The sequence below is a fragment of the Ailuropoda melanoleuca genome, chromosome 2, assembly GCF_002007445.2.
Source record: "Ailuropoda melanoleuca isolate Jingjing chromosome 2, ASM200744v2, whole genome shotgun sequence".
Lineage (NCBI taxonomy): Eukaryota > Metazoa > Chordata > Mammalia > Carnivora > Ursidae > Ailuropoda > Ailuropoda melanoleuca.
The window spans coordinates 192,634,751-192,658,689 of NC_048219.1; the positions used below are offsets into that span (position 1 = coordinate 192,634,751).

Here is a 23,939-nt window from a genome sequence, read left to right on the forward strand (position 1 = left end):
AGCAGGAACGCAAGGTGTGCACATGGCTGTGGACCCCGAACTTAAGGCAAATGAAGAGGGTTGAAGGCCACCTATGGGGCAAGTCTTTAAAGACCCAACAGCCCATGAATTCAAGGATTACAGAGTTGACAAATTAGCCTTTTCTTTTCCTGATTTCTACATCTAAAATTAGCAGCATTTACAAAGCTTGCGACTTTGGTTTACAGATGAAGTACAACCTGCCTTCCTGGTGCGACCGAGTCCTCTGGAAGTCTTACCCGCTGGTGCATGTGGTGTGTCAGTCCTACGGTGAGGAGCCGTTTCGGGGGTCCGGGTGCTGGGGCTAATGGGTTCCAGTCTGTCTATCTGTAAAATGGGAGCAGTCCCAGCAGCCCTGGTCAGGTGACCTGGAGGTGTTGATGCATCATTCTCTCCTGTCTGAGTCTGCAGCATGAGAAGCGTCTTCTGGATGGGGAAACATTGGAAATCCAGACTGACTTCTTTTGAAAAGAGCATATTAGGTTTGAACCACATGAAAGCGGTGTTTTCATAGGTCAAATACAGTCAAATACTGGAAATTCATATGGGTAAACCTAACACATATCAGGAGTATACACATATGTATTTATGGAGATTTAAAGATAAATTGAGGGGGTACCTGGGTGGCTTAGTTGGTTAAGTGTCCGACTCTTGATTTCAGCTCGGGTCGTGATCTTGGGGTTGTGAGATCGAGCCCCACGTTGGGCTCTGCACTCAGCACAGAGTCGGCTTGTCCCTCTACCTCTGCTCCTCTCTCTAGCTCTCTCTCTCTCAAATAAATAAATAAAATCTTTTTTAAAAATTAAAAAAATAAAGACAAATTGAGTTAAATTGATGAAAAAGCCATAATATGCAATATTAAAATAAATAGTTATGGAAAAGTTGTCAGAACAATGAAATAATGATTGACCCTAGACATTTAAGACCTGCTAAAGGAATTCTTAATTGCTCGAGTGCTTATGCTTAAAAGCTACTTAATTCCCATTATTTGGAACTGTTCTGCACTGTGTACTTAAAAATTCAGAGCAGAATTACCTTGAACACTTTACTGACCGAGAATCGTGGTATTAGGTTTAAACATTGCAAATTCCCAGACAATGACATCTGAAGGAGAGCCATCCTTGTTCCCATTGTGTCCCTCATATGACCAGGTCATAGGCCCAGGACCCCGATGGTCCATCTGGGACCTCAGCCCTGCCTCACCCAGCAAGTGGGGACTTGCTGCTGCCCAGTGGCCACCTTTGTGGCTCCCATCCTCTCTCTGGGGACTGACAAATCCCCACATTTAACTCAGGTCCCATCAAGTTGAACTGATGTTCATTACTTTTTCTTGTGCATTTCTTCTGCTGCGCAGAAGGGACCAGAGCAAGTGCCCTGGGAAGGCATGCACCTGCTCTCCCCTAGCACCTGAACCCTGTCTCCGAGCAGTGACTTCCCGAGACAAACTTCACACCTTTAGATGTGTGGAAAGGCATCCCAGCGACAGCCTTCAGGACCTACAAAGGCCCATATCCCACCCACCATTAACCATCCCATTTCTCAGTGGTGCCTCTCTCTCCCACATCCTGCAACTCCGTGAGTCCTGTTAGTTCTCGTAGCTGGGAAGGTGCCTTCTGCAGCAGGCCCCTGCAGAGATTCAGGAGAAAGTGCTGGCTTGTACCATTACTGCCTTTTGAACCTAAACTTGGCATTCACAACAGCTCCATAGTGAGGGTTTTTAGGAAAACAGAGGGAGATTGCTCTGGACATGGCATTGAGGAGCGGGGAGGACACATTTCCCACTCTGGACCCACCTGGGGGGGAGGGAGCAGAAAATCAGCCCTCCCTCGAGAGGCTGCAGTATCTTCCAGGAAGGACTGGGTATAGACTGTGGAGGGAAAGTTGAAAATGTAGGGAATTTTGCTAATGGTATTTCACTGAATGCTGGAGGGTGCAATGGAAGGGTTTAATGAGTTGGGGGTGAGCAAGAAATTGGGAAAGAAAAGGGAATGAATGCCCAGAGCTCAGGAAACAGGGTAAACCGAGAGCTTGAGTCTTACGGTGAGTGGCATAAATAGGATGTATCAGTTATCTATTGCTGCGTAACAAACGACCCTGAAACTTGACAGCTTACGATTTGCTGGGCCGAACTTGGGTCTGTTCATCTCTGCTCTGTTTGGTGTTGGCAGGGCACACTCAGGCCAGAAGCCCCCCAGATGGGGGGTTGGCCGGCTGATGGGCTGGCCGTCAGCAGGGGCGATGTGGTAACTGGGCCGTGTTGTTCATCACCCAGCAGACTAGTCCAGGCTTCTTGCAGGTCCCAGGGATCCCACATCTACGAGTCCTGGCTGTGGAAGAGCTTTCTGAGTCTCTGCTTGCCTCCCGGTTTGCTCATGTCCTGCTGGCCAAAGGAAGTCACATAGCTAAGCCCACACTCAACTGTGGGAGTGGGACACAGAGGGTGTGGTTTTAGAGAGACCGTCCAGGTCCCTGTCGCCTTCCTAGTGTTTAGGGCACAGGCACCAAAGCGCTAGTGCTGTATGTTCGATACGTATATAAAATATGGTTAAGGACATTTTTAAAACCCTGCTTGTCTACCCGTTAACTTCTCACTGGAACACCCCCTCTTCCACTTGCCACCCCACGCTCAGCCTGACCGCCCCCCCCAGTCCACTCCTGCTTCACACAGCACCGGACCCTCCCTGACTTCTTCCTGTCCACATCCAAACGTGACTTAGGCTGGCGCCCCTCCTACCTTTTGCCCTCCTGTCTCAGAGAAGGGGTGTCCTCCTCCTCTCCTGGCTAAGTTCACCTGGGCCCTCCAGCCCCTCCTCCTCCCCCAGTCCCAGTCCCCCCCACTTTGCTCCTTCTTCTTCTCCTTCATTCTGTCTCCACGTTTCAACTGTCCCTCTGGTGGTCGTGAGCAAGTGAGCATTTTTTCCCATGTTTCTTAGCCATCTGTATTTCTTTTGGAATTTTCTGCCTGTATCCTTTGGTTGGTTGAAGGCTGGGATGTTTACCTTTTTCTTGCTGATCTGTAAAAGCTTCAAAGTGACGTCGATTGTCTTACTGCCTTGGTCTCCCCTGCTGTTTCTCCTTGCCCCTTACTGGCCAGCGTGGCCCGGATTTGCACCCCGTGTGCCTCCCCCAGAGAGCCCAGACATCCTGATAGCTTCTGCCTCCATCTAACATCATGACTCCAAACCCAGAGAAATCTCCAGCCCTGAGTACCCAGCCAGACATCTTCACATGGCTCTCTTATAAGCACTTAGAACTCAGTATCACTAGAACTCTCTGCTTTCCCTTATGCCCTCCAAACATACCCTGCTGCCTTCCCTCCAAGCCCCATGTTCCTTAGAAGGGATGTCTACACTCAGTGTCTACACTTCATTAAGCTTCTACTCTCCCAATAGGAGGAGGCACTGTGGGATGGGGGGAGGTGCCATCTCTGTCACTGGGGAGTTCAGTGACCTAAATCCCCATCCCACTTTGGGCCATGAGCTCATCAGTGCAACAAAGTGCTGAGACCAGTAAAGCCTCCGTGGTTCACACCCCATGATCTATTTAAAAACTCCTGGGTCTCTAGGAAAAAGTAGTGCAGGCACATTTTCGCCACGGAGGAAAGAGTGTCACAAACTTCCACTGAGACTTTCGAGCGTGGTTGTGAAAGGTCAGGGGAACGACAGGTGTAAAACCATGAACCTTCTGGAGGTTTCCGTCAATAGAGGTTGATTTCTGCCATGGGTTTGCCATCCTTGGTTTGACCAGAAGGGTTTCTCCTTCCCTGCTGAGAAATGCCTTCCCTCCCCCACAGGCAGCACCAGTGACATCATGACCAGTGACCACAGCCCTGTTTTTGCCACATTTGAGGCAGGAGTCACCTCCCAGTTTGTCTCCAAGAATGGTAAGTGGCGGGTGGCGTCCATCGCTCTGTCCTGCACGAAGACAGGAGGCCTTGGGTGCTGGCTTTCTGGTTGCAGCAGTCCACTGTCTGTGCTAGATGGAGGCGCATCCTTCCCGCCGAGGCCACACTCCATCTGTGGGCGCTCCTTGCATCCAGGCCACATCGCGATCTCAGTGCAGAGCGTGTTCTTGCTCTCTTTGGCAAATATGTCCATGTTTTAAGCCTCGGTTTTAATGCAGTCTTTAAAAATGAGTCAATGAGTGTTTGTCCAAGGTGGGACAGACAGTTCTGGGTGGGACGTGGATGAACCTTGATCAGTAATGCATTTATTTTTAATATGTTTCACATTGGTCTCTTCTGTGTAAGGCAAGCAATGCTGGCTTTCCGCTCAGTCTTGTGATGTACTTTCTTATTTAAATATGTTTACTTAAGTTTAAAAGGTGAGTCTATGTACAGAAAATATTGAGTGAGTATTAGTGCGGGTGCGTGGTAGGTGGAGATGGTCAACATTGGAAGGATGGGGGCGCCTGGGTGGCACAGCGGTTAAAACGTCTGCCTTCGGCTCAGGGCGTGATCCCGGCGTTGTGGGATCGAGCCCCACATCAGGCTCCTCCTCTATGAGCCTGCGTCTTCCTCTCCCACTTCCCCTGCTTGTGTTCCCTCTCTCGCTGGCTGTCTCTATCTCTGTCGAATAAATAAACAAAATCTTAAAAAAAAAACAAAAAACAAACATTGGAAGGATGGGGTGTGCTGACTGAGTTTGGGAAATGCCGGCATAAATAATACTTAGATTTGCAGATATGTTTTCAAATAATCTAGCTCAGCCCTGCTCTCTAGGCCACCCTTGTCCCAGCAAGGGCCTGGTGTTCTCTGTGGCATGCCCGGCCAGGGCCTGGGTGACTGGGGAGCCATGTTGTCACCTCCTCTGCTCACCCCCCACTTCTGTGCTCAGCACACAATCCAGGCTAATTTAGGAAGGTTGAGCGGGGGGCCCAGTTGAGGCAGAAAAAGCCTGTATTGCTGTGTCTTTCATGTCCTGAAGGTTGTAGGGGTGGCTGGAATACTGTTTTCTGGGACACTCTTCTCCACGCTGTTGGGTCTGACGTCTGCTCTAGTAATGTGACTTCCCCTCTCCACACAACCCCTAATCCACCACCTGTCCTAGCTCTGGGCACTGTCTTTCTAGAACCTTCCATCTCTCCCTGGGCTCCCACCCATCTCCCCTTTTTCTGAGCTCCCTGCAGCATCGATGGGTTAGCTCATGCCATTACACCCTCAGTGAGGACCATCAGCACATCCTAGGTGTCAGGGTTGCCTTCCCTCCGCTGGGACTCAGCGCCCAGATTATGCTCACAAATGCCAATTACCTGGATTGAATGTTGGTTGAACGTCTTCCCAAGCAGAGCCCAGCCTAGGTGCCGTGGGGTTTAAGGAAATGAAGGAAAGCTGAGTGAAATAAGCCAGACAGAAAAAATGCCATAGGTGTATGGTATCACCTATATGTGGGATCTTGGAAAAAACTGCCAATTTCATAGAAACAAGAGAATGGTGGTTGCCAAGGGCCGAGGGGAGCTGGAAATGGGGAAATGTAGGTCAAAGGGTACAAACTTTCAGTTATAAGATGAATCAGTTCTGGGGGCGCCTGGGTGGCACAGCGGTTGGGCGTCTGCCTTCGGCTCAGGGCGTGATCCCAGCGTTATGGGATCGAGCCCCACATCGGGCTCCTCTGCTGTGAGCCTGCTTCTTCCTCTCCCACTCCCCCTGCTTGTGTTCCCTCGCTCGCTGGCTATCTCTATCTCTGTCAAATAAATAAATAAATAAATAAATAAAATCTTTAAAAAAAAAAAAGATGAATCAGTTCTGGAGAGCTAACAGTCCACATGGTGACCATAGGTAATAATATAGTATTGTACACTTGAAATTTGCTGGGAGCAGATCTTAAGTGTTCTCACCACACCAAAAAAAAAAAAAAAAACAAAGAAAAAACTACCAAAAATACAAACCGGTTAATTACGTGGGTGACGGGCGTGTTAGTTATCTCGATCTTGGTAAGCATTTCCCAGTGTACGTGTGTATCAAATCATCACGTTGTACACTTTACATATGTACAATTACATTTGCCAGTTATTCCTCAGTAAAGCCAGGAAAAAGGAGAAGAAAGGAAAGAAGGAAAGGCTGGGTGGGAGAGGGGACGCAAATGTCTGTCCTTGCTCTCGTGTGGCTCAGAATTTACATGGAAGGCCGGAACTGGCTCACAGCCAGCCGGAAGATGCTTGCAAACGCATCATGTCAGTGAATACCACAACGGGCCAGCCACAAGGGTGGGAACGAGGGTAATAAGGAGTGGAGGGAAGTCGGCCTGAGGAAGGAAGAGCCGGTATCCCTCGCTACCTGAACTTAGAAACAAGACAGATTTGCGTATGGAGCCCCTGAGCCCTTATACAAGCTCTCTCAGCCAGAACAAATGGGGACACTGAGGCACGGAGGTTAAGGGCGTTGCCAGGGCCACGCAGGGTCAGTGGCAAAGCTGAGAGTTGGGGTCCTGGGTCCCTGAACTCTTCGCTCTTCCCACCCTGCTCTCTGTGGCCTGTGAGGATGTTCCCATCATCGCGGATGCTCAGTGTGGGTGGCGGGATTCGGGGAAAACCTCTCCTTCACCCGGACCTCACCTTCCCTGGAGCCTGGTGTGGGAGCTGATTCGAAATACTCCCTCTCTGGGCACATTGTGGAGCCAAATCTCTTTCTCACCCATTCCAGGCCCCGGGACTGTCGACAGCCAAGGGCAGATTGAGTTTCTCAGGTGCTTTGCCACGCTGAAGACCAAGTCCCAGACCAAATTCTACCTGGAGTTCCATTCGAGCTGCTTAGAGAGTAAGTGAGCGTTGAGCTACCTTTGGCCAGGCTGGCAGGACTCTCCCATAAGTGCCTTTTCATCGACAGTGCTTTTGCCACCTCTCTCTCTGGGAAGGATTCACGGATGGGCCTCAAGGGGATTTGTTGGGGGGGAGGGTTCAGGGTTTCAGTTACTGTGGGGGCATCCCCCAGCGGCCCAAGATGCTGCCGTTGCAGCCTCAGAGACAGGGACAGCCACCGATGCACGGACCCGTCTAGGTGACTGGGCCACTGACTGGATCCTCTCTTTGCCCCTCAGGGCAGAGTGTGACCCACTCAGGGGTCCCCCCACCACAAGCTGGGGCTCTGACTCAACTCCTGGGCGAAGGTCCAGAGCTCGAGGAGGCCATTGCGGGGCCTGTTCTTCCCCAGGGTCCTCTGCTCTTTGTTACGGGACAGGGCATCTTTCTCCGATGGTCTGGGGCGTCCCCAAACAAGCTCGAGCTGGACAGCTCCTCCCAGCCAGCAGCAGCTAGCTCAAACTGTGTTTAACAAACACCCTTTCTGGGTGACATTTCTAGGCATATTGTCTAAAGCTGTTCCATGGCAAGATCTGTGTGGTTTCCAGCTCCCTTTGCTGGTGGGAAGATGGTCTGGAGGTTGGGGGTGCAGGGCAGAATCAGCTCCACCCAGGGAGGCATTTTGTGATGGGATGACGGCTGCTTCCAGAAATCCAGAAGATGTATTGCCCCCTCCCCCCTTCCTTTTCCCCCCACTCAGCCCAGGCTCAGTCTTGGTGACAGACCCACCTTTTCCATGAAGTTTCTAGGACCTGGGTCACCAAGCAGGAGCAAGGCCCTTCCAAAAATGATGAGGATTTTCATGCGGGTGTTTTTAATAAACTATCGAGACATTTGCATACATTTCTATGGAAACAGCATATTAGGAAGCTCAAATTAGCATTTCAAAAGGCTGCTATCTTGAGTGGCGTGGGATGAGCTGTCATGTTTCCTAATCTCCTTGCCTGTGATGTGATGATTTCTTTGTTGCCTGGTTTGTTGCAAAAAAAAAAAAAAAAAAAAAAAAGAGCTGAAAAGGAGGGGAATCTCTTTGATTTTCCTAAAAATAATTCAACCATATTGGCAAATGACCATGCCCTACACCAAAACAGAATCCCCCACAAGCCTGACTCCTGAACGGGGCTGTGGCCCCTACAGATAGAAAAGGGAGAGTATCTTCATTGGTCTGGGTGGGACGACCCTAGGAGGCTTTTCTGTCTGGCTCTTGTTCCATTTTCTGAAAACCAGCCTGCTTGTCCTCTGACAGGTTTTGTCAAGAGTCAGGAAGGAGAAAATGAAGAAGGAAGCGAAGGGGAGTTGGTGGTGAAGTTTGGCGAGACCCTTCCAAAGGTAAATCAAGAACAGGATGTAGCCAGGGGCCCCAATATTCCTAAATGGATTTCAGTTCCCGTAATTGATCATGGAAGAGATCTAGAGATGGGCTTGTCTGACCACGTGACTTTGCAAAGAAGGAAACTGAGGCAGATTCCAGAGAGGTTGGTTCACCATCACACAGCTGCAGTGACAGACACAGGCCCACAGCCCCTGGAGCCCTGATGCCCCTGCGGCGCCCTTCACCTGCTCAGCCCCAGCTTGGAGGATCAAGTGAAGGAGCAGAGGGGGGAGTCCATTGGCTCCTACCCAAATACCGGACTCAGAACTTGACGTGTCCATGACCCCATGAGAGCAGAGGGTGGAATTGAAAACACATAGGCAGACCTTAGTGGAACACATTTGTCATTCTTGCAGAAAAGAAAATGGTTTTCTCCCTGGGACCCAGAGCTTTTGTGATGTTGAATTGATGGTGGGCCTCCCCTAGGGTTCATGCTGGGTGCACAGTGGAGTAGGACCTTGTTTCTTTGTCACACAACGAGGGAAAGGTGTGCAGACGAGAGTCCAGGGCCAGGCAGATCTATCACTCATGGCAGGGGTCCCAGGGGTCTCCTGGAAGGTTCCCTCGGAGGGGACCCCCAAGGTGAGCTTTAAAAGATGGTGGTCAGCTATCCACCACCCCGCTCCCGCTGCTGCCCGAGAGGGTGGGGTCTTCCTGCATCTGCAGCACCAGCCCGGGTCTAACTTTGAGCCAGTCATCACAAGTCAGTGAACTGAGTGTTGGGTGCAGCCCTGGAACCTGAGAGTGCCCTCGAGCACCTGCTGCGATATCCAGTCATTTGTTGTGCAACTTTCTGAATGGAGATAGAATCCATCCTGTCGGGCAACATGGCGCCCAGAGGCTCGCACAAGAGGTCTCCTGGCATCTGGATGGAAAGGAAGGGGGCAGCCTGGAGCAGTGTATGGCCTCTTTTATCAGGCCCCTCTGTGTTGGTGTCAGTGTGAGGAACAGCCTTAGGAGCTCGTGCACACACACAGCCCCTCCCTGTGCTTGCACGGGTGCGGCCCTACACTGGCGAGGTGCAAAGCCTGACACAAACGTGCCCTGAGCCAGGCCAGCCGGGCAGCCGGGAGCCAGCAATCCCTCGCTGCAGTAGGAGGAGCAGGGCAGGGCTGGAGCTCGGTATATGTGCTTGTCATTTGCTGAGCCACCCCCCAACAACCTGTGGGACACTCTGGAGGGCAGGCCTTTGTGCCACCAGCAATGCCACCCACAATGCCACCTGCCGGGGGGAAGCCTGGGGTGGGGAGTGGGGTGCATTTGGACCCGGTTCCTGGTCCCATTGCCACTTTTGTGTCAGTCTGGCCCCCACCTCCATGATGCTGGGGTATGCAAGGGAGGGGAAAGGAGGGAAGGGAAGTAGGGACATGGGGCACACTTGGGGTCCAGATCTCTCCTGGGGTGCAGTATGATTGGTGGGGAGACAGGGAAACAAGTGAACCCCGCATGCTGGAGAGGGTGGACGTGTGGTTCCTTCCTACTATCTTGGACATGAAAAGCAGAAATTCATATGTGGTTAATAAGAACACCTGCAGTCCTGTTTGCTCAGGCACACCCCTCATCTGGGCTGGCAGCCTACCCCCACCTGTGCCTGAGTGGGCGGCTCTAACCGTGTGCCCTTCCCTGTGCAGCTGAAGCCCATCATCTCTGACCCCGAGTACCTGCTGGACCAGCACATCCTGATTAGCATTAAGTCTTCCGACAGCGACGAATCCTATGGTAAGGGTCCCAGGACAGGCGCTGTCAGTGCCGCACCTGCTCGTAGCGGGTGGCCTGTGATGTAAGGGAGGCGGTGGCATCTCCATCGTGGGACGTCCACCGTCCTGCTCTCTTGCCACTCCTCTTCCGCTCCCAGGGGTGCCAGAAGGACAAATAGTGGTAAATCATCCTTCCTGCCCCGTCGGGCTTCTGGGAGGAAGAGCCAGCAGCCACAACGCCTCTCGTTTATTGAGTCTTTCCTGTGTCAGATTCTGTGCCAGGTGCTTTGCGGGGATTATTTAATCCTAACAAGATCTTATAAAGCAGATACTATTCTCCCAACCAGTAGGTGAGTAAACTGAGGCTCAGAGAGGTTAAGGGACTTGCCCAAGCCACAGGGAGTAACTGGCTGAGCCCTAATGTGAACCCAGGTCTGTCTGGCATTGCTCAGGGCCCCTACTGGGCAGACACCTACTATCCTACTAGAGAGACATCATCTTCTGTGACATTGTCTTCAGCCAGTCCGTGGCTCCAGCCCAGTGTCAGGTTCACCCTGGAACGTGATACATTCAGTGTGGCTAGAACACAAGGGTGAGAGGAGCAGGTGGCCAGAGAAAGGCTGGAGGCAGAAGCCAGATTAAGCAGCCCCATGCATGAGACAGGCAAGAATGTGGATCTGGGTCTGGGGAGGGTGTTTGTTTTCAGTGGAAGGAACTGGAAGGTGCTTAATGCTGACCCAGGGAAGCGACATGGAAAGAGGCTGTAGACACAAAAAAGTGCTCGTGTGTGTCGGCTGCCGACTGTTCAGGCTCGGCCAGAAGCCCCGGGATACAGGTACAATTGCTACACCCATTGCACAGGTGAGGAAATGAAGTGACTTGTCCCAGGTCACATGGCCACTGAGGTGACCTCGGACTGGAACCCAGGCAACCCAGCTCCAGAATCCTGCCCTCCACCCTCTTCTAGTCAGCACCAAAAAGAGGGTCTCTGAGCCTGGGCAGGGGTGGCCAGAGCCTAAGGATTGCGCTGGCCTTGGATGGGGAGGGCCTGCCCGTTGTGCCTGGCAAAGAGAAGGGATCCGTGCAGAGTCACTGTGTTTGAAGCTTTGGTGGTAGGCCACAGGCACAAAGGAAAGATGGTTCCGTTTTCTTGTTCAAATACTGTCTTCTTCCTCTGTTTCTTCATCCTGTATTCATACAAACAGCATTTCATAATAACAGGAAAAAAGTCAACCCACGGTCTCATCCCTACTTATAGCCACCATTTTTATTTTGGTCTCATACTTCCTCATACAAAAGCATACATAGATGTCTATATTTATAACCATCATAGGGATACCATTTTCTAGTCTGCTTCCCTCACCCAGTGAGAGACTGGTTAGGTGATACATGCCAGAATCCCCCTCCCATACAGCCTCCATGATGGCTGTATTTAATGGCTCCCTAATATCCCATGGGTTTCCTTCCAGTTGTTTCTGTTTGTGGTATCAACAATGCTGAGAGGGATCTCTTTGTGAACATTCTTTATCCTCCTTCAGCTACATTTTTTATCCTTTTGGGTCATCTCTTGAGGTTAAGTTCCCATGTGTGCTGGGTCAAAGGGTATAAATAGGTTGGTGATTCCTGACATGCAGTATCCAGCTGATTGCCGTAAAGGCTGTGTCCTGCCATGGTGACCTTGCTGTGTCCCGGTGAACAGGTGTCCCCAGATCCTTGCTGGCCCTGGGAATCCTTTTCCTTCCTTCCATTTTGTGCTAATTTCCTATCTGTAAGAAAGTCCCTTAGTGCTGCCTGAATTTGCATTTTTGATGGCTGGGAAGACTGAGCTAGTTTCCATGTATTGAAATCAACCAGCTACAATTCTTTTTTGTGTGAAATATCTGCTTGGGTTATCTGCCCAGTTATCTGCTGGGATTTGATTTTGAGGAGTTCCTCATGGGGTTCACCTAAAATACTCTCTTTGTGAAGCCATCATCAGTCTCCCATTTTTCCTTTTTTTCTCTTTGCAGAAGTTCTAAGCGTTTATATCCTCTTATCTGTCAGTCTGTTTTGTCGTTTCTTACATTGCTTCAAACCCTGGGAAGTTATCATTCCCTCCTGCAATAGATTAGCAGTTAAGTCTAGCTTTTCTGCTGGATTTTCTATGATTTAAATTTTTTTCTTTCTTTTTTTTTTCTTACACCATCTAATCCACATGTAGCTCACTTCACTGTAAGGTCTGACATGTTTTCCCCAAGTTGTTCCAAAAGGTTTATTCGATAATCCCTGCCTTGGACATCGTTTCGAAGGATCATCTTTGGGCAGTGGAGCTAAATCTGCAGGCCAAACGCACGGTGTTTCTCCTGTGAAATGGCGGCTCTTGACATGACTCTTGTCCCCACCTCCCTAGGCGAGGGCTGCATCGCTCTACGGTTAGAGGCCACGGAAACTCAGCTCCCCATCTACACACCCCTCACCCACCACGGAGAGATGACGGGCCACTTCCGGGGGGAGATTAAGCTGCAGACCTCCCAAGGCAAGATGAGGGAGAAGCTCTACGGTAAGTGAGCATGACCACTCCCCTGCTCCTCTTCAGTGCTGCTCGGGGAGGGACAGGAATGAGGTGTCTCTCAGCCCAGCCATTGGCTATTCTCTCTGCTCTGGCCTCAGAACAGAAATCCACCATCAGAAGGGATATGCGAGGCCATCTAGCCCCATTCTGAGTTGATTCCAAAATTTCCCTATAGAACCACAACACCCCATGATTTGCACATCACCTTCCATCTGTTGGGATGTGAAGCTTGTGAATGTTCTGGGTGCTCTGCTCTTGTCTTAGATTCAGCTCTTAGGCCTTGTCACTCTCGGTTAGCACCTCCACCAAAGGACCAAGATGACACAAGAAAGCTGCCCGATCCTAAATAGCTCTTTCTAGGCTACAAGCGAAGGCACTGGCTACAGTTAGGATTTAGAATTTCTAGAAGTTCCCACGTGTCCCGTTCTTCCTCGTGGCCACGTGATGTACAGCTCACACACACACATACATGTCCACGCCCTGCCCTTCTGGTGCCTCCCAGGGCTCTGGGCCTTCTAGGCTGTCTCATACACCATACACACCAACAAGCTCCCCCTCTCCCCCGTCCTTAGCACATTTTTTTGGCTTTTTTCGCTACCATCCAAAATAGCAGCATCTTGGGGTCTTCTTTTCCCTGGCAGGATCCCCCAGCACCTCTTCCAACTTGACCTCAAATCTTTGTGTCCTGCAAAACGACACTTGCTTCCTTCTGTGGGCCATTGGGAGGAGGCCTCTGTCGTGGTTCTCAGAAATGACACCAGTGTAGCCACGCTTGGGAACAAATACTCATTGGAGGTGTTTCCTTACCCCCTGTGAAATCCCAGCCTTGGGGAGTCATCTCCTGTCTGTCCCCAGAGGAGACCCTGCTGATTCCCAGTAGGCAACTATAAATGCTTCATCTTGTAGATAAGAACTGTCACTGCTCCCTGGGGAATATTGAAATGCGGCCCAGAGACCCTGCAAGCAGGGAACACGAGGAAGTGTCTGAGACTCAAATCTTTAATTTTCTCAGAATCCTGGCTACAATTTTAAAACCTGGAAATGAACGTGTAGTCTTAAGTAGTATCCATGACGTTCAAACCTCTCTGCTTGAGGGGCGCCTGGGTGGCTCAGCCAGTTAGGCATCCGACGCTTGGTTTCAGCTCAGGTCACGATCTCAGGGTTGTGGTGAGATCAATCCCCGTGTCAGGCTTCGAGCTCTGCAAGGAGTCTGTTCCAGATTCTTTCCCCTCCGTATAAACTAGGTGGCCTTCGGTATCAGATGCTCTCGTGGAGCCACCTGGGTCTGTTGGTTTCATGCGATCTCCCGAGAAATATTTGTTTGTCCCTTGTGGCACCAGCAAGTTGAAAATGTCCCAGGAAATGATAACTCTGGGTCACACCTATGTGCCAGCTCTCCTCCCTCTGCACCCAAGGCAGGCATAACAAGTCCATCACTGAACGTGCATGAGGCCTCAGAATCCTGCGTAGCCCACCGCCCAGCCAGCCATTATTCACTGTCCGGCTTCAGCTGCCAGTGGAACCCTCTATGCCGTCCTGCCCAAACTGGGCACCGGACCTCACGTTCTCTTTCCTGGCTCTTTCCTTGCAGACTTTGTGAAGACTGAGCGAGATGAGTCCAGTGGGCCCAAGTCCCTGAAGAGCCTCACCAGCCACGACCCCATGAAGCAGTGGGAACCTACCAACAGGTAGAGCAGGGGGGCTGCCAGCGTTTCCCTACAAACTAGTGGGGTTTTGCAGACCCAGGACCCAGGAGGGGGTGAGTGGAGCACAGAGAAACCAAGGACGGGGAAGGACGGAAGCTCTGGCCCAGGACGGGCGCTGTCCCACTGCCAGCTCCGGGGAGGCGGGTGTGCCAGTGTCAGGCCTGGGAGACGTTTCCATGACAGAAAGCAGTTCAGGGGGCACCTGGGTGGCTCAGTCAGTTGAGCATCTGACTTGATTTCAGCTCAGGGCATGATCTCAGGGTCATGAGATGGAGCCCCGCGTCAGGCTCTGTACTGGGCGTGGAGTCTCCTTAAGATTCTCTCTCCCTCTGCCCCTCCCCTGCTCTCGCTCACTCTCTCTCTCTTTTAAAAAAAAAAGAAAAAAGAAAGAAAGGTCAATTCACTGACACTAGCTAAGCACTTGGCACGTGTCAGATTCTAGACAAACCAAGGCAGAGTTGGTGCAGCCCCTGACTTAGGCATTCCCAGCCTAGCAGAAAGACACAGTCCAGGGTGAAGCCGCTACAGAGAGGGAATGGCTCCCGTGTCTCCCGGGGACCAGAGACAACAGCAGGCATGGCTCTGTGGTCAAGGAGCCCCATTTTTCCCAGGGGAAAAGATCATTGAGGAAAATGCACACAGGTTGCTCTCGGCAGAGCCTTGATTGGGAATAATGCAGACGTTAAAGGCTCTATGACGAGGGGACAGCAGTCCCCAACAGCAGGGTCCCCTCGGCTCACCAATGTGGTCCCAAGTGCTAGAATCAAGCCAGATGGCGGGGTTGGTCACCTTCTCTGTGGCAGCTTGCCTATTGTGGGGGCAGATTGGCCGAAGCGAAATCCCAAACGCTGCTGTAGAGCCCAGCTTCCTCCCCTCCTCTGGGTCCACAGACCACCTGTGTGGCCAGCCCTTGCCCTTAACGCCTGCCCCACCCCTTGCACCTGATTTCCTGTCACCTCAGCTGGGGCCAGGCCATCCCCTCCACAGCGTTAGGCTGAACTCTGCTCCCCCCTGCCCCCACATTTGAGGTTCCAGCCTTGACTTCTGTGACCTCCCACTCGCCTTTCCAAATGCCTGCACGGCCATCTCCATTCTGATGCTGACACAGACGTGCAAGCCGACACATCCCAGGTGCAGCCCTTCCTTTACCCCCCAGCCCTGCCCTCCCTGCACCCGCTCAGCCCGGCCTCGCCAGCCTCTTATCCGTCCTCCCCACTTGCTCACAGGCCTTCAGACTCTCCTGCAGCAGGTCAAGCCCCTCCCGACAGGGCCTTTGCACATTCTTACCCCTGTCTCCCCTTCCTTCTTTCTCTGCCTCCTCCTGTGCACTGTGGGTCCCATGAGAACAGAGACCGGGGCCACCTTGTTCACGCCTATGTTCCCTTCTGGCCCAAGGCCTGGGGCTTACTAGGCCCTCAGTAACTACTTTGTTGTATGAATCAATCCATCCATCCACTGTCCAAAAAGTGAAGGAGTAGCAGAGGGCCTGGGGGGCCCTAAGGGACCTCAGAGGACACTGTCCTCCTGTGGTGCTGACCTGGAGGACGGAAGGGAGCCCTGGGGTGTGACTTGGTGTGTCTCCCCCTTCCAGGGTCCCTCCAGGCAGCGGCTCCAGCATCAATGAAATCATCAACCCCAACTACATGGGGGTGGTACCCTTTGGGCACATGAAGCAGTCCCTGTCCCCTGACCAGCAGCCCACAGCCTGGAGCTATGACCAGCCTCTCAAGGACTCCTCCCTGGGGCCTGGAAGGGGAGAGAGCCCCCCAACACCACCCTCCCAGCCACCTGTATCCCCGAAGAAGTTTTCATCGTCGACAGCAGCGCGGGGTCCCTGCCCCAGGACACAGGAGTCAAGGTGAGCGTCCTCTTCATCAAGCCCTCTGCCTTCTCTGGGTTTTCACCACTGGGGAGCCCAACCCTAGAATAGAAGCGGCATGAGGGTAGGGTTGTGTGTCCACTGTGACCATCGACTCCTCAGGGAGGCCCTGGAACACAGGAAGCACTTGAGAAATGCCTATGGAGAAATCTCCATATCCCACCCTATTGGTGTAAGTTTGAAAGAGTTTTAAAAACATAGAAAATTCTAAAGTTACTGCCCCCTAAAACAGCTTCCTATAAAAACTACATTTTTTGGAAAATACATTTCTATAACTAGCGAACCTTCATGCAATCTCCCAAGGAACAGGTGGGGATTTCCTCCTTCCCCAGCTCTGAGTTCCCCTGCCTTTTCAGCCACGAGGTTCCTGTTCCCATCCCATAACTTTTCTGTCCCTCCTTGTGCGGCCAATCACAAAAACACAGCAGTCCTGGGGGAGTGCAAAGGGCAGGAGAGCCGCTGGCCTGCAGGAGGAGGGGTTTGGCCAAGAAACTTGGGGAAAGGCCAGGAGCCCAGAGAAAGCCAACCTGCACAGGGCAGGGCAGCACAGGCCAGGAGGACAGAGTTGGGAGGGGCCCAGGCCGGGCAGCCAAAGCCACAGCCCCTTCTCATGGGTGCCGTGTCCCAAGAACCCATCCATGAGCACGTTGTGGAAATGCCACATAGGGAGCCCTGCGAGTTTTCCAGTAAGCACAGCGTGACCGGGAAATGGAAAGTGCAGATCCCAATGAACAGTGATTGGAGCTGTACCAGATACCACGAGCATCATCTTTCCTTGGTGGCTGTCTTTGGATGACTGCAGGGGGGCTGCTCTGGACTTGCTCCCTCTCTGTGAGGTCAGTGTCCGCCTTATCTGAGCAGCCAGGGAAGGGAACGTTGTCAAACATTCTTCTTTTTTTTTTTTTTTTTTTTTTTTTTTTTTTTTTTTTTAGATTTTTTATTTATTCATTTGAGAGAGAGAGATAGTGTGGGAGCATGAGCAGGGGGAGGGGCAGGGGGGGAAGCAGGCTTCCCACTCAGCAGGGAGCCCAATGCAGGGCTCGATCCCAGGACCCAGGATCATGACCTGAGCCGAAGGCAGACGCTTCACCGACTGCGCCTCCCAGGCGTCATTCTTATCTCATGCCACCTCCCACCTTTGCACACCTGGCCTGGCTGGAGTTTCCTCTGGGTGGAGAGGCACTTTGTGGTTTGTCTCTCAAGCTTTTTCTCTAAGAACAAATCGGGCGGACGAGTGGAGGGGAGAAGGATATAGGACAGGATGATGACAAGGCCTGCCCCTGAGCTCCGTCTGTCTGTCTCTGAGCCTTTGGCTTCCAGAGTTTGTCAATAATAGTTTTGTACTCCGGTCACTCCATAAGAAGCTTGGGAGAAGGGGAAACAGCCTCCGTTTCCTCCCTGGGAAAATGAGGACAGAAGCCTCATACGGGGGTGCTGAGGTGCCTCTTCGGCAGCCCCAGGAATTGGAGCCGTAAACAACCCCAAAGAACAAGGAGATTCTTGAAATGTCTTTAACTTCCCAAAGTTGGTGTCTCTTTGTGCCGAACGACTTGCATACAGCACACAGCATGGAACTGGGTGGGAACGTGTCCTCTCTGGTTCCACAGGTGACAGCTTCAGGGCAGGGACATTCATAGGCAAGAGGCCCCCAGGGTGGGGTTTGAAGCTTTAGAAAGGAAGACTCTGGAATCTGAGAAGTGGGGTTATTTTACCAGAAGAATGAATTACCTCTGTGCCCTGGATATTGGGGCACTCATTCCACAACCCCGGCCTCCTAGGGGACTTGGTTTCTTGTAACCTGTGGTCAGGGACTTTTTATATTTTGTGTGGTTTTTACCCCATTCCCCCCCCACCACCACCACCACCAAGACTTCCCCTCTCTAGGACTGCAGAAGTTCCCTCTCAGATGGAAGAGATAACTTGTCCCGATCTCCCTACTCTTTTCCCAGAGAGGGAGCTCTGGAATCACCAAAATGCTCTTCCTGGCACTGCCCCCTAATCCTCCTGTCTCAGTCATTGGAAGGCGAGGAATCAGGCCATGTGTTTTTCTTTTCTACTTCTTGACGCTTCATCAGAAACTTCTGGTCAATGCTGCTTGGACCTTCTTGCACCTTCCTCCCTGCACTAATTCATAGCAGAGATATTTGAGGATCCAGACAGGGGTGCAGAGGGTGGCCTTAGGTGGTGGAGCAGCTTTCTGAAGTCTTTGTTCAAGGCCCCAACATTTCTGGTTATGCAGCTGCTTCTAGGTCTTTCCAAAGAGTAATGAGCAAAAAAGTGAGTCTACAGTCAAGCCCCCTTTAGGGGCACGTCCCTGAGGCTTGCCTCCCCCACACCCACGTCCTCTCGTCTCACTGGCACCTGTGTGACAATGACGTCTCGCCTCTGTCCCCTGAGCCCACGTCTATTCCAGAAAGAGTCTATTAGCCTTGGCTGGTCAGCAACTTCGGAACAGTGTTTCAGCGCACATTCCATCAGTAAACACTTCAGTGGGTTCCAAGGGACCTGCTTCCCTTTTTTCTACAGAAAGCAGAACCCAGAACGCTCCCCCAGGAGATTGTGCTGTTGGCCAAAAAGTAAAACCTGTTCCCATTCCTGGTTATAATTCGCTCAGCAGGAAATCACCTCGCATCAGAGCAGCAATATTTCAGGAACCACATAAATAAAGGCAGCTCTTACCTCCTCTGAGTTGCAGCATGGAGTTCCGGCGCTGCCCGGCGTCAGACAGGCCTGTTGGCTTGCCACTGGCTTCTCTCCCTGGTGCTGGCTCACATCTCTCCAGGCTCCCTCAGATTTTCGGCATGACCGCCATTTTTTTCTTTCCTGCTCTGAGTGAGGACATGAAGGAAAGCACACTCAGGAGCTCTGTGGGGAGAGGACTATGTGAAGAATGCCGTGTGAATTAGGAGCATGGGACCCCTGCTTCATCTGGTTCATGGCCCCATCCTATGCCTGGGGCAGCATCTCACACGTAGGGGGGCTCCTACATGTCTGTTAAATGGGGCTCCTGGGGCGCCTGGGTAGTGTAGTCGTTAGGCGTCTGCCTTCGGCTCAGGGTGTGATCCTGGCGTTCCGGGATCGAGGCCCACATCGGGCTCCTCCGCTGGGAGCCTGCTTCTTCCTCTCCCACACCCCCTGCTGTGTTCCCTCTCTTGCTGGCTGTCTCTATCTCTGTCACATAAATAAATAAAATCTTTTAAAAAATAAAGAAAATAAAAATAAATGGGGCTCCTTGAGCTGGGGCCCTCACAGAGCATAGATGGTCACTGAGGAGGTCTGGCGCTCTGCAGGCTTCTGTTCTCCTGAGAGTCAGGATGGAATTTGCTAGAGATAACAGAGCCTGCGGATTCCTTCGAGGGAGTCCAGGAGAGGAGGTCTTTTGGCAGCTGTGAGGGGCAGGGGCTGTGGAGGGCAGGCTTCTCTGACATGGACTGAAGGGGTGGTTTTGGTATTGGGCATACCATGTAAATGAGCTCCTTCTTCCCTTTTTCCTGCGAAACCTTCAGTGAAGTCCCCCTTGCTTCCCAGCGCTTCGGCGTGAACAGTTTTCATGGTGGAAACGGTCGAGGCGAGAAGTGGGCTTACCTGTGAGATCATCAGCGTCTGAGCAACATAGTACTGCTCCTCTCATTTTGTATTTTTGTTGAGTTGAAGTGAGATTCCCATAACAAAATTGAAGGAAATCTTCTTTGGAAACTCCAGGAAAATCACTATTAGATGCTTTTTTTTTTTCTTTCAAATTTTTAAATTCTAGTCCATTAACAGATAGTGTAATATTGGCTTCAGGAGTGGAATTTAGTGATTCATCACTTACCTGTAACACCCAGTGCTCAATACAAGTGCCCTCCTTAATACTCATCACCCATCTAGCCCCTCCCCTGCACCAAAATTGACGGTTTTAAGGTGAACAGTGAGGTGGCACTCGGTACAATCACGAAGTTGGGCAACCCCCACCTCCATCTGGCTCCACACGTTCTGATCACCCCAAAAGAAAACCCCCTAGGGATAAGCAGCTGTTCGTCAAATGTGCTTCTTCTCTGTCTCCTCTCTCCCACCTGCAGGCCCTGCGACTTGGGCAAGAACTCCACAGAACCTTCCCCTCAGGAGGACGCGCAGCTGACCAAGCCTGAGATGTTTGAGAACCCGCTTTATGGGTCCGTGAGTTCTTTCCCAAAGCTGCTTCCCAGGAAAGAGCAGGAATCGCCCAAAATGCTGAGGAAGGAGCCCCTGCCCTGCCCGGACCCAGGAATCTTGTCACCTAGCATCCTGCTCCCCAAAGCCCAGGAGGCCGAGGGCACCAAGGGGACAGGCAAGCCAGCACCCACGCCCTTCCTCAGCCCCACGCCCCGGCTCCGTTCCTTCACCTGCTCGTCCTCCGCCGAGAGCCGGCCAGTGGCCGGGGACAAGAGCCAGGGGAAGGCCAAGGCCCCCGCCAGCCTCCAAGCCCAGGTGCCCGCCAAGAGGCCCATCAAGCCCTCCAGGTCAGAACTGAGCCCGCAGGCCCCGCCCCCGCCCCCAACGGCGCAGCGGCCGCCGCTCCCCGTCAAGAGCCCAGCGGTCCTGCACCTGCAGCACTCTAAGGGCCGCGACTACCGCGAGAACGCAGAGCTGCCCCACCACGGCAAGCACCGGCCCGATGACGCGCCGCTCAGCCGGGCGGCCATGCAGGTGCGCGGGGGGCACGTGCGTGTGTGTGTGCGCGCGCGCGGGACCCCACCAGCCCTGGGGCTTGCACTGGGCACGTGGCATGCGTGTGATACGACAGCCAGGTGCCCATTCAGATCCCAGGACTTGAACCTACGCCTGTCTGTCCCCGAAGGTGCTGCTCCTACACTGAAAGGGTTAAATGAGATGCTGGGGATAAACTGTGAGCCCTCCTGTGTTTGCCCTGTAGGAACTCTATAAATAAAGAGGCCAGATCGCTTACATTGTGTTGTCATCGTTAGTTTAGTACTTAAAATCTTCAGACACACTGTCCCCTTCCTTCCTATAAAATAGATTTCTTTTTGAGCAAAACCAATGGTGTTTAAGAACCGCCTCTGGAGCCAGACTGTCTTGGGTTTGAATCCCAGCTCTCCCACCTCCTGGCTCTGTGCCTTGAGCCTCAGTTTACTCATCTGTAAAAAGGGGGCTATTAGTGGAATCTGCCTCATTGGTTTACAGGGAGGATGAAATTTTGTTATATATTATTACTATGTTATAATCTACATCTAAACTACATGTCTTACATTGCGTATTTTATTTCTTCCACATACTGTAATCATGACCTCTGTGCCTATGTTATATGTGCATGTATATTGGAATATATGGAAAGTACTTAGAACAATGTGTTGGCTCTTATCACCACCACGTTGAAGGAAGCCTGATCTAGCCCACAGCATGCAGGGACATGGGCACTTTTAGTTAGATCTGGCCTGGTGGAGAATACGGCACTGACGGTCTTCTGTTTTTATCCCACAGTAAAGCCCCTCGTGAGCTGCCAGCAAGACGGGAGCCCAGAGGAACAGCGTGAAGCCACTCGGACCTTCCCCCAGGACCCCCTGTTGGCTCCTCCTACCTAGCTTCCTGTGCAGGGCTTCCTATTTTTCAGGAGAGGGCCTAGCTTCTGTGTGGTCGGCAGAGTGTCCTGACTGCGAAACTTGGCACCAAGTGCTAAGGGCGGAAGGGAAAGTGTACCTGGGCCCCCAGCTCGATCTTGGTACTTGGGACCCATGAGCCTTGTTCCGGTCATCATTTTGAAGAAAGGAACTAAAGCGCTGATTTGCAGGTGGAGATATAAAATAATAATAATAATATTAATAATAATAATTGCTATGTGTATGGAGCACTCACCACGTGCCAGGTACTGTGCTAAGTGCTTTACAAACATGAGTTGAGTCTTCTTCAGCCGACCAAAATCACATTCCAGACGCCCAGTTCAGAACATGTGTGTTCTGAGCGGTTTGGACAAAGCATTAAAAATTAAGGCCAGTGCCCTCCTGAAGCGAGACAGGGCTTGGGCTTTAGGGAGCTAAAGAGTGAGTGGTTGACTTAGGGTACAACAAACCTGGCCTTGTCTAGCTTCAGTGATGCTGGCTGCTTTAGCTAAAGCCCCGGGGCTCCAGCAGAGCTGGCGTGGAGAGAAGGGATCTCTGTCTCCTCAGTTCTTTAGTCGGAAGGAGAAGGAAAATCAGCTCCTACTCCAGGGGAGCGATCCAGCTTCAACTCATGCTAGAGGTGCCAGGCCCTCCGTGAGGTGGGCAGCCATCACCAGGCCGTGGTTGGAGCCGAACCCGCCCTCCCGCCACTTATCTCTTTGTGCCCATAGAAAAGTCTCTGCTGTCGCTCCTGAAAGCCGAGCTGCTCTGGCTGGCTGCCAGGGAGGTGAGCCTCTCGGCTCCGGCTCTCGGAACAGTGCAGGCGTTTCTTTCGAACCCTGTGGCTTTGGGCCCTGCTTCCTTGGTTACTAGGAGAGTAGATTGGTGATGTCTTTTCTTGTGTTGCTTTTTGACATACAGAATTAGTGTAGGAAACCAAATCCAGAAGTATGAGTGCAGGAGAATGGGTACGCACCCCACGTCCCCGTGTGTGTCCATCTGTGTGACCAATAAATTGTGCCTTTCTCACTCAGCTCCCAGCCGTGTGGCATTTTTTCCTGACGTTCAGCCACAGACACACGTCTAGGCTGTCGGCTCTGCAGGCCAGCAGGCGGGGGGCGGGGGAGGTTGTTTGGGTTCGTGGTGGTGATGGGCTGACTAGTCCCCTGACTAGAGGGGCTGTCGTAGAACCAGTTAGAAGTTGGCATAGACCAGGAACAGCAGTAAATGCCACACAGCTTTGTGGACTCCAGGCACCGTGCGGCCAGCCAACTTCCGCTGACATCATCACCCCACACGCACAGCCGCTGTCCTGCAGCCACACGTTCCTCCTGGCTTTTGTAAGTGTTGATTGCTAAGCGCCAGAGACCATACACACACGTAAACAACCCCCACGGTGTGGGCCTCAGCTCCCAGCAGTACAAGGAGCGACTCGGACTGTCCGCGGGCCCGGGAGCAGCCCGCACCCCGAGCGCCAGCGTGGGGGCCGCATGGCCCCACTTCCAGGGCACTTCAGCCCCGGCAGCTGTTCCCACCACCTCAGGCTCCTCAGCCTCTGCTCCAGTTCAGACACCAGGCCTGGACTCGGCCGAGCTTGAGGGAGTGGTGTTCTTAGCAGCCATGGAGCAAACGATTCGCTGCCCTGCAGCCGTGGCTTGTGGACACGCAGGGGCGAGGCTGAAAGCCCACTGTGACCACAGCGCCTCACCACGCTCAGGTGGGACCCCCTCACCCTGCAAGCACACTTCTGCTCCTCACACAGAAACACCCAAGTCCCCAGGTAGCAGCCTCCTGACTCTCTGGCCAAGGGCCAGGGTAGAAGGACAGCTGGAGACACCCAGACGGCCTTTTGGTCAAACCCCCCTCCATAGCCATCACCCCATGGCTGAAGACGTGGGCATGATTCCTGGGGCTCCTGGGGACCCCACTGGCTGCCAGGATGGGGTGACCTTCTGGGAGCTACCTGTAGTGGCCCACTCAGGTCTAAGGATAGTGCTGTAGCTAACACCCCCGCCTAGAACAGACATCCAGACCCTCCCCACCATTTCTGAGGGTTCCCAGGAGAAGTGAATTGAGGACCAGCACAGTGAGGTGCACCCTGGACTCCCCAGCATCTTTTGCTCTGGGTTCTAGTGGCCTGAGCAAGTTCAGTGCCCCTCATGGGCTTCCCCCAAGCCCAACCATGGGCTGTGTGAGTACCAACCAGGCTCTGTCAGATGATGGGTAATGGCCCACTGGGATGGAATGGAAACTGAAATGTAAGACCTACATCCTCTCAGCCGCTCAGCCCCTCACCCCCTTCCCCCTTGAGGTCCCTGACCACCTTCCCCCTGGGCTCCGGCCTG

At 52.4% G+C, this 23,939-nt stretch overlaps 1 protein-coding gene across 1 annotated transcript in view; it reads left to right on the forward strand.

Annotated features, from left to right (window-relative positions):
* The window catches only part of INPP5D (inositol polyphosphate-5-phosphatase D), a 114,663-nt gene extending 92,035 nt beyond the window's left edge, over window positions 1-22,628 (forward strand). The window contains exons 18-27 of the mRNA XM_034655413.1: window positions 207-288; window positions 3,812-3,901; window positions 6,659-6,772; window positions 8,060-8,142; window positions 9,817-9,904; window positions 12,272-12,421; window positions 14,025-14,121; window positions 15,731-15,997; window positions 20,080-20,686; window positions 21,479-22,628. Of these exons, the coding sequence (XP_034511304.1) occupies window positions 207-288; window positions 3,812-3,901; window positions 6,659-6,772; window positions 8,060-8,142; window positions 9,817-9,904; window positions 12,272-12,421; window positions 14,025-14,121; window positions 15,731-15,997; window positions 20,080-20,686; window positions 21,479-21,481 (1,581 nt within the window). The 3' untranslated portion in view covers window positions 21,482-22,628. The remainder of the gene's footprint in view (window positions 1-206; window positions 289-3,811; window positions 3,902-6,658; window positions 6,773-8,059; window positions 8,143-9,816; window positions 9,905-12,271; window positions 12,422-14,024; window positions 14,122-15,730; window positions 15,998-20,079; window positions 20,687-21,478) is intronic.
* Window positions 22,629-23,939: the final 1,311 nt, after the last annotated feature.